Source organism: Dermacentor andersoni, chromosome 3 (assembly GCF_023375885.2).
Source record: "Dermacentor andersoni chromosome 3, qqDerAnde1_hic_scaffold, whole genome shotgun sequence".
NCBI classification, from domain to species: Eukaryota; Metazoa; Arthropoda; class Arachnida; order Ixodida; family Ixodidae; genus Dermacentor; species Dermacentor andersoni.
The window spans coordinates 212,270,059-212,280,820 of NC_092816.1; the positions used below are offsets into that span (position 1 = coordinate 212,270,059).

The 10,762-nt window shown below is 45.8% G+C and overlaps 1 protein-coding gene across 1 annotated transcript in view; it reads right to left on the minus strand.

Annotated features, from left to right (window-relative positions):
- Nucleotides 1-8,973, minus strand: part of LOC126524323 (branched-chain alpha-ketoacid dehydrogenase kinase-like) — a 117,347-nt gene extending 108,374 nt beyond the window's left edge. The window contains exon 1 of the mRNA XM_050172658.3: nucleotides 8,357-8,973. Within this exon, the coding sequence (XP_050028615.1) occupies nucleotides 8,357-8,557 (201 nt within the window). The 5' untranslated portion in view covers nucleotides 8,558-8,973. The remainder of the gene's footprint in view (nucleotides 1-8,356) is intronic.
- Nucleotides 8,974-10,762: the final 1,789 nt, after the last annotated feature.

The window sequence follows — 10,762 nt, forward strand, 5'->3', positions numbered from 1 at the left end:
GCAGTTCCCACATCCATGCAGTGTTGGGTAACCCAAGGAGTGTTAAAATTAAAATTAAATTATGGGGCTTTACGTACCAAAACCACGACCTGATTATGAGGCACGCCATAGTGGGGGACTCCAGAAATTTAGACCACCTGGGGTTCTTTAACATGCACCTAAATCTAAGTACACGGGTGTTTTCACATTTCGCCCCCATTGCGATACGTCCACTGTGGCTGGTATTCGATTCCGCGACCCCGTGCTTAGCAGCCGAACACCATAGCCACTAAGAAACCGCGGCGGGTCCCAAGGAGTGTTAACCAGCGCAAAACTTTAACCGATTACCAGCGCATAACCAGTGCATAACAGTAACCCGATTTGAACAATCGGTTGTTGCGAAATATTTGGTTAGTTCTGATATTCGAAAATAATGAATAGTTCATTTTCGAATACGAATAAAATACTGCACACCAACTGTTCATATTCGAAACTTACATATTCGCCTATCCTATAGTAAATACATTACTGAGGCTAAAGCCCTCTATACTCTATCGGTAAATTCCCTGTTTTCCTTCAGCTGCATGAACATTAGACCAACATGAGATGTCTAGGTGATCCCGATGCACAACCTACGCGAATTTATTTCCGTGAAACTGTGCATCGGTTTGTTGAGATTTTGAAGGCCGGTGGTGATACCCCCGAGTGGCTGTCAAGGGTGGGGCCATTGATGGCTCTAAATGAATTTTAATGTGGCGTTGCCAGCCCCCTATCAGGCTGTTTATGTCAATACTACGTGTTCATTGTATCTTTTATGTTTTGTTTTGTGTATTGCTATTGCTGTTCTTTCTTTGTCAGAGTCAGGCAATAAAAAAAAAAAAAATTTACTTCACACTAGCTTATATTAGTGTTGCAAAATACCTACATTCTTAAAATCCACTATACAGCTATAGCGAGAGTTTTAGTGACTTTTTTCTCACTTCAGTGGCACGATTCCTAAAATGTTGACAACAGTAGATTGTAATGGTTAATAATGTACGATTGAAAACTAGATCTGTTGATGACAAAGGTTAATTTCATTTGACGCATTTTTCAGCCTTTTTTATTGCAATGGCAATCGAGTGATCCGCAAGGGAGGCAGACATTAACTAGGCCAACAAGCAGCTCTGTTGGAAGTTAACAATATACATGCTACCTGGGCCTGCTCTGAGTATACATTCTCCACCCAGTCGTGAAGTGAATGTTTGTATAACCTCCACTGAATATATTCCAATAAATCAACATGACATTATAAGCAAAAGAATGTGTCATCATTTATTGGTCTGTGGCCACTAAAGCGACATCTACTTAACCTCCCTCCCACCCAGAAGGAGCAGGGCAGAAGGGAGTGGGGTTAGGTAGATGCCGCTAACCTAACCTCCACTCTCCTTGGAAGGAGCCCTCCGTGTCGGGCTTTGTGGTAAAGCATACGAAAAACGAACATGTACTGCAGAAGTGAAAGGGGAAATTATAAGCACGGTAGTGCAGCTGCCATAGTTGGCGTGGGGCGTCAACGTGGACAGAGTAGTGGCGGCAAAGCACATACTGCGAAGATCACCTTGCAATGTGTGTGTGTGTGTGTGTGGAGTAAGAGAAGTGACTTGCACCCCACTCGAAAAATAGTTGGTGCACCACTGCTATATGATATAAGTTCATACACGCCTTGATAGATGCTGAGGCGCACAAGCGAGCTGCCGCGAATGCTTGGGATTGTTTCGTTTTTCTAAGTACTTTCGCTGTCTTTTTTTTTTTTAATGTGAAAGCATTATATGTCCCATGAGGCAGAAAAGCCGGCGTTGTCTGCAACGAGTGGTACCAAAAATCAATGTGACATCATCAGCGTTTTGTATGACATCAGCAGTAATAGAGAAGTTATTAAACATTATCACATTAATTAACAGTAATTATGAGTAATTAATTGTTAAGGTAAACTAAAGTGAATTAGAGCGAAGTAATGTGAATTAAAGTTATAACAAGTTAGAGTAAGGTGACTTAAGGTGGAGTAAAGTGAATTTAGATGAAGTGAATGAAGGTGAATTAATGTGGATTAAGGTTGGTACAAATTAGAGCAAAGTGGATTAAGGAGGGAAAGAAGTGGCGAAGGAGTTTTGGAGCAGCTCTGGGAGCCGCTAATTTGGCACTATGAAGCAAGTTTGGAGCAGGAATTGTCTGTTTTGAAGCAGTAATACATTTTTTGGAGCAGTTTAATAAAGAATGTGAGTGAAATAGAGCCACATGAAGAAAAGGTATTCCTTATTTGACTTTGCAGAGCACTACTAGGTTATGGTAGATCAGTCTGCGGAAGCCCGCAAGGCGAGCAAAATTCATGACAGGGAAAAACTGCCATCCGCCTGAACGCAGCATTGAGTGACAAAGGACTATGAAGTTATATACCAGATGTGCAAATGTTTTTTTTTTTATTATTATTAAGGTGGGAAGCTCGAATTCACCTCCTTTAGTACACTACATCTCCAGGCTTGGGGTGGCGCCTGACACCCGCAAGAATGCTTAGAGCCAGTGGGGCTATACTAATCCAGGTACAACCAAATTGGGAAGACCTACTAAGCTTCAATAAAAGACACTCCCGCACCAGAACAGGAATTGGTCTCCCTGGTGCAGTATTCAGCCACTCCCTCCCAAATGACTCATTCAATTAACCAATGGCCCTCAGTCCCCAGCAGCTGCAGAGCGCCTGACCAAGGTGGCGATCAGACTTGTAACGCAGCTGAGGGTGTCAAGAATCTCTGGACATGGGTAGGCCACCAATATAAGCTGACCCTGGCAATGTTTAAACCCCAAACTCTCTCGAGTGAAGCTAGCCTAGCAGGACTCTTTGAGGCATTGTTCGGGATAGTAAGATAAGAAGAACTGGGGAGGCTTATACAGTGCTGACAAATGGCCACATCCTCTGCTATAGAGGACTTCCAGATAAGAAGCAGTATGGAGTAGGATTCCTAATACATATGAACACAGGGGGCAACATTGTTCAGCATTTCAGAGCAGCAACATTGTTCAGCATTAATGAGAAAGATAGCAGTAGTCGTAATAAAACTTAATAGGAGGTACAGATTAAAAGTAGTACAAGCCTACACTCCAACCTTCAGTCATAATAATGACGATGAAATATTCAGTTTTACAAAGATGCTGAATTAGTGATGAGAAAAGCATAAACTCAGTATACTGTAGTAATGGGTGACTTTGATGCAAAAGTGGGGAAAAAGCAGGCTGGTGAACAAGCAATTGGCAACTACGGCGGTGATTCTTGGAACACTCAAGGAGAGATGTTGGTAGAATTTGTGGAAAGGAATAAGCTGCGAGTAATGAGCACCTTCTTCAGGAAGTGTAGGAGCAAAAAGTGGATGTGGAAATGCCCTGGTGGTGAAACAAGAAATTAAATTGATTTCATACTTTCTGCCGATCCCAGCATAGTGCAGGAGATAGAAGTGTTAGGTAGGGTAAAGTGCAGTGATCATAGGTTAGTGAAGGCTAAGATTCACCTCAATTTGAAGAAAGAAAGAGTAAAATTACTCAAGAAGAAACAGGCCAACCTAGACGCAGTAAGGTTAAAAGCTGACCAATTCAGGCTGCTACTTGCGAACAAATATGCAGCCTTAGAACAGAGATGAAGATGACATTGAGGTAATGAATGAAACCGTAACTAAGCTGGCTTCAGAGGCAGTAATGGAAGTGGAAGGTAAGGCACCAAGGCAACCAGTTGACAAGCTCTCGCAAGTAACAAGGTACCTAAAAGAAACAATAAAGAATGAAAGTGTCCAAATCAAAAGATCAGATAGAATTCGCGGAACTGTCAAAAGTGATCAACAAGGAGAAAATATGGGATATTCGAAATTATGACGTGAGAAAGACTGAGGAAGCAGTAAAAAGTGGACACTGCATGATATCAGTTAGAAGGAAACTTGGCATAGGTCAAACCAAGATGTATGCACTGAGAGATAAGCAGGGTAATATCATCAGCAATCTCGAAGATACAGTAAAAGCAGTTGAATAATTCTACACTGACCTGTACAGTACTCAGAGCAACCACGATACCTCCATTCATAGTAGTAATGAACAGGTCACAGAGGCTCATTCTATTACTAGTGATAAAGTTAGAAGGACCTTGCAAGACCTGAAACAGGGAAAAGCAGCAGGAGAAGACGGAATAACAGTTGATTTAATCAAAGATGGAGGAGACATATTGCTTGAAATACTGGTGGCCCTTTATACAAACGGTGTATCGACTTGAAGGGTCCCAGAGAACTCGAAGAATGCCAACATTATACTAATCCACAAAAAGGGAGATGCTAAGGAATTGAAAAATTATAGACCCCGTTAGCCTATTTCCAGTATTATATAATGTATTCACCAAGATAACCTCTAATAGACTAAGGGCAACAATGGACTTAGTCAACCAAGGGCACAGGCTGGTTTCAGGAAGGGATACTTTACAATGGATCACATTCATGTCATCAATCAGGTAATCGAGAAATCCCCAGAGCACAATCAGCCTCTCTATATGGCTTTCATAGATTACAAAAAGGTGTTTGATTCAGCAGAGATACCAGCAGTCATAGAGGTATTATGTAATCAAGGAGTACAGGACGCTTACATAAATATCTTGGAAAATATCTACAGACATTCCACAGGTACCTTAATTTTCAACAAGTAGGAAGATACCTATAAAGAAAAGGGTCAGACAAGGAGACACAATCTCTCCAATGCTATTCACTGCGTGCTTGGAAGAAGTATTCAAGCTATTGAAATGGGAAAGCTTAGGAGTGAGAATCAACGGCGAATAACTTGGCAACCTTCGATTTGCAGATGACATTGTCCTGTTCAGCAACACTGGGGACGAGTTACAACAAACGATTGAGGACCTTAACAGAGAGAGGGTAAGAGTAGGGTTGAAGATTAATATGGAGAAGACAAAGTTAATGATAAATAGCCTAGCAAAGGAAGAAGAGTTCAGGATCGCCAGTAAGCCTCTAGAGTCTGTGAAGAAGTATGTCTACCTAGGTCAACTACTCACAGGGGACCCTGATCATGAGAAGGAAATTTACAGAAGAATAAAAATGGGTTGGAAGCGCATACGGCAGACACTGCCAGATCGTGACTGGAAGCTTACTATTATCATTAAAAAAAAAGATGTACAATTAGTGATTTTACCGGTGCTAACATATGGGGCAGAAACTTTGAGACTGAAAAAAAAGCTTGAGAACAAGTTAAGGACCGCACAAAGAACAATGGAACGAAGATTGCTAGGCATAACGTTAAGAGACAGAAAGAGAGCGGTTCGGATCAGATAGCAAACGGGTATAGACAATATCCTAATTGATATCAAGTGAAAAAAATGGAGCTGGGCAGGTCACGTAATGTGCAGATTAGATAACCGTTGGACCATTAGGGTGACAGAATGGATACCAAGAGAAGGGAAGCGCAGTCAAGGATGGCGGAAGACTAAGTGGGATGATGAAATTAGGAATTTGCAGGCCCTAGTTGGAATTGAATTGAATATATCTTTATTTCCAACAGATTGAGGGAGACAGGGAAGAAAAGCTGCAAGTGCAGCTTGAAAAAACACCCTGCCCCCTGGTTGGTTGCCACAGGACAATATTATGACATATTAACAATTTATGATAATATTTATGATAACAAATATTAACCACATGCTTTTATTGGCTACAATGCAGTTGCTATTCAGCATGAACTCATCCGGAAAAAAAAATTTTAATACGGCTCCACGGCGAACTGAAGCCTTTGGTTCGTCATTCGTGCGTACCTTATGCGACAGGTTCACCCCCTGTGACTAACATTATCCTTAAGTGCAACATACAAGATGCTTCACATATGGCAAGCCCTGCACATAAACTATACTGCAGTAAACAGTGGCGGTATCTTGCAAGTGCAAAGTGTGTGCTTGTGCTGAGCCAGTGCTGCACATAATTTGCAAATCTATTCCTTCGTTATGGTGACTGAAAACAATTACTATGCAGGAGAGCTGACTTGCAGTGCTGCAAAGAGTGTAATAACATTGTGGGAAAGCAACCCACATGAATTTGCTAACTGGGTAACTTAATCAGTCATTTCCCAAGACCTTCAATTCAATTCCTTACCTTACAATAAAAAAAAAATTCCCTGGCAATTCCATGACTTTTCCAGGTGCTAAGAATTTCCCTGACTTCTGTGCAGTGAATGCAGCACCTCAGCACAGAGTTGGCAGCAGTTGTAAAAGTCATGCACGCAAAAGAAAAAAAATAATACATGCGCTCCATGAAAGGTACATCAACGCGAGCGAATCGGCCTTCGGTTTCTCCCTGCCTCCAGCTGTTTCCATGTCGTAAAGGGAGAAAGTGCAGAGTGGCATGGAAGGGTGGAAGTAGTGGTCACGCTCAGGTTCGCAGACACGAGCATACACTCAGTGCGTTACCGAGAAAAGAATGCCTCCAGATATGATTCATACAAGTACGGAGAAGCTGCACAGCCTGTTGGTGCTAGCACAACAGATGTACACATTTCTCTCAGTCCAGGTGGGTTTGTTTACCACAGACCCAAAGAAAGCGCTTTGTATGTGCAAGCGGTTGATTCTCTGTCTGCATCTTACTTGGCACTACAGTTTCCAATGGCTTTGAACAGGCACTGTTTATAGTGGAATAAATGACGAGAATGGAATATTTGTGCTCACATCAAATTTAGAGTGGATCGAGGGTGCACTAGGGTTTACGTGCAGGCAAGATATAAAGTGTGTGGCCTGAAGCCTGAAGGTTTGTCCATTGTCCCGAGAGAACCAAATGTTGCAGGCTCACGAAAGAGCTAATAAAAGATGGTGATAGAGCGCTATGACAAATTGTGCCCCCGTCAGCATGTACCCTCAGCTTCTTCGTCAACAAAAAAACTACAATTTGACAAAGGTGCCGTTTTGTTCGTAAGCTTGCTCTTTTTTAGTTGCTGTTTTATAACAGTGATTTTTGTATCTGGTTTTTCACGCCTCTTTTGTGAATATTTATACCACTGATCTTACAAAAACAGACGGCCGTGGCTCGAGGTCGCGAGTTTGACATCGGCCGAGACGGCTGCATGCAAAAAGACACTCATGTACCATGCCCGTTGGGTGCACACCACGAGAACCCCAGGTGGCCATAATTGATTCGTAAAGTGACATCGTAATTGGGCGCTTTGTGAAAATTTGTCTGCTTAGGCTTCGTGGCAATCAAATACTGAAATTGTTGTCACTAAGAATGGATTCAAAAGTTGCTAACAATGACAAAATCTGGCATCACGATGCCCGGGGGCGCTGCTAACTAATGGGGCAATTGGGAACATCACATAAATACAGACAGGATCACTGTGTGCTCACACTAGGGTGAGTAAGGACGAGAGGTGCTGTCTGAATTTCAAGGGAACAAATATATTCGTACGGGCTTGAAACCATGATTTCCCACCACTGCGAGCTGAATCGCTCAAACTGCGCTAGAAGGAATCGTATGCTTAGGCGCATGGCCGCTAGGCTTCCCTTTAACTGATCGTATCAAAGAAACCACGACAATAGTTATCTTGCGCAGATGGGCTGCAACATATTGTACGCGTACGGGAAGTAAGGCACAATATGCAGATCAACAATGATATGAATTCAGAAAAATAAAAATGCACCGCAAGTATATTTTTAGGCTAGACTGCGCGCAACAATCCCGAGCCCGACTTGTCATCTGGAGCGATACACGCAGACAAACATGGCTTTATTCTCTCTCAGCATCATCGGTCAAGTACACACTGGGAATCCGTTCGAATTTGTGCGTTATGCTGAACGAATTTCGCTCGTTGCTGACGACGAGAGAAACGTCAGGCTGCGCTAAAAAGCAGCGAAAATAGTTAACGGGCCATCGCTAAACTTGCGGCGTGTCAGCGATCCGTCATCGCGGGCCTGGCACCGCCGTTAACAAGAGCGAGCGCAATGCTGGCCGGGAAGCAGCGGCACCGACTGCACGTGCACACCGCGTGCTGCATACGCGCGATCCCGAACGAAGCCGCTTTATCCGCTCGCGCCGGCGAAAACGCCAGGCACAGCGCCTCGAGCGCACACGAAGCTCGCCTCCAAAACAGAAGCAGCGCACTCGCACCGGTATTAGGCAAAAGGTTTCGGACCCAAAGGGCAGCGCGTTTGTTTCGGGAGCTCGACTCGCGCCACGCGGGTCGTCCTCAAAACGCTGCGTCCGTTGAAGCGAGTGACGCAATGGAGGAGCGGGTAACGTACTATTCAAATTAAACGCCTGTTACGCAACCGGCGAGCGAGTCCCGGGGACGAAAGAGAGCGTCCCGCATCGCATAATCACGGGAGACGCACCTTAGCGGCGGCGACGTCGATGGCCGACTGGTTGTAGAAGGACTGCACGGTGCGTGACTTATCCTTGGGCTGCGGGTTTATTTCTGTGGCACCCTTGCTGGCGTAGGCAATGGAGCGCCGCGCCAGCAGCACGGGGCCTGACCCCAATGCAGCGCCGCGCTCCAGCAGCAGTAGGCCAGTGGTCCTCGCCGTTGTTGCCATGGTCGGCTTTCCGCGCAGCGGAGCTCGCACGACGGCTGCCGGGGGTCTCCCCGCATTGGGAGTCGGCCGCTTCCCTCCCGAGGATCAGCTGGGCGCGGGCTGGGCGCTGTGACGAAGCACTCGCCGCCGCATCGGACGCGGCGACCCGCACAAACCGGTGTGCCACAGACTGCGCACTCACCGGGAAAACACAGGTCGAGGATGAAGCGACGCCGACTCACGAATCGTACGATCGTGTCGCCATGCACGTCGCCGAAAAACCGACGTTTCCAATCCCAGAAATTACACTAGCGAAAGATGCAGCCTGACGAATCGCTTTTAGTGGAAGGAGGGGGAGAACAGGAAAACTAGTTCAAAACGCTACTACCTTTGCTCTCGCTACTCTACCGCGGCTCTGTTGGTTCCGTCCTGAGTGTACTAGAATACGATCGAGTGGAACGAGCGGTTGAGGCGGAGCATGCTTTGCAGTGAGGCGCGCGACGACGAAAGATACTGTGGCGGCGCTGCGATCGAAGTGAATTGGGCCGCATCAAGGTCGCGCCGCTGGAAACTGCTGGCGATTCTGCTCGGCGGGGTCGTTCGTACTGCCTCGGGCGCTACTGTTTGCGATCAGACCGCCGAAATTACGTTTATAATTGGATATAACATGTATTTATGCCTTAGTAATAGATGTCTTTCTTTTCTTTATGTCGTTTTACTGATTTTTAATGCGTTCGGTGACTGCGCGTACATTGCGGCCGCAGTGTCGTCTTTCATTCTACAATGTTATTGTACGATTCCCTTTCGAGAACAAATATTTTTGTTCTTTGCAAGCAGATATGGATCTCTCGTGTGTATTTTTTCGCATATAGTTTTTCATTGGTAGGTGTTGCCGAAGGCAGACGGCAAAAACATACGTAAACTTCATGCTTGCCGCTTCAAACAAACAAAACATATCGGCCCCATGCGGCGCCCCGTTCTCAGATTTACTAGAAGCATTAGTACAGAAAAAGGCAAAAAACTGCAGTGAAGCATTCCATTCATGTGTCCGTCTTGCTCGCGTACCAGAACGCGGAGTTACTGGCACGGGTTATTTTATGGGCATATAGTTCGTAATAGCGTCCTCGATCACCCGCACCGGTGCGCCTTCGTGCGCACTTTCATCCTCGATCAACCGCACCGGTGCGCCATAGAATAAAGAACAAACGCACTGACCATCCTCGATCACCGGAAGCGCACCCTGTTGGAGCGGTTTTGGGTTGCCCCGTCTCGCACCGAGAAAATCGGCGGTGCGCCGGGGTGCAATCCCAGCAAGCAATGCGGGCGTGCGTCTATTTGTCGTACAAAAATCCCTCACGTGACCTGATCCTAGGTGCCTAGGGACAGCATCGTTTAAAGATTTTTGAGAAGGCGCGATGCTGGCGCCGAGCGACGCCGTGGTGTGTTCGTCCTCGGCGTGATCGTTCTCTGGACCGCGCGTTGTTCAACATTGCTCATGTAATCGTGCGTGCGTTGCTTGTGTGTTGGTTGTAGGTTCTGTGTTACTTGGCGGAAAGCTGCGAGTAGTGGCGGTGCGGCAGTGCGGCTTTGGCCTCGGTGAGCTCTGGCACTACAGAATCTGCGTTGTGTGACCCGTGCTTTCTTGAGAACCCGGCGGTGGTGACAAGTGAAATATCGAAGTGGCCTAGCGCCTCGGCAGCGAAGTTCTGCGAACCGCGATGTGGCGTCCCCGTGTCCGACTTTGCTTAACGGACATCGAGGGATGTGCTGCTCGCTGCAAGTCATGTAAATGCAACTGCGTCGACCGCCCACTGTTCAGCGCTGAATGTGTGTTTGGTGTGCTGTGCTTGAAACGAGTGGTGCAGCGGGGGTGGCGGAGGAGCAGAGTGGCTTAGGGTTTGCGCGTTCACAGACATATGCTCCCGTCTTGGTCTCATTAGCGGCTGTCGCGGGACTGTGGTGTGCTAGCTCCTTGTCTAGTATGAAGTTTACGACGCTAACACACAGCATGCTCACGTTTTTCCGCGCTATATGTCATTTGCATGACGGCCGATTTGAAAACGAGACATATGCCTGTGTTCTTTGCGTTTGTGTGTTGTAAATTACTTTCTATTGTGGAAGTTCTGGGAATCTTATTACGCAAGGGTGCGAACGTAAACATAAACACATATGTGTGTCTGAAAATTTGAATTACCCATAATACCCTTTACGACTGATAAGTGGGCT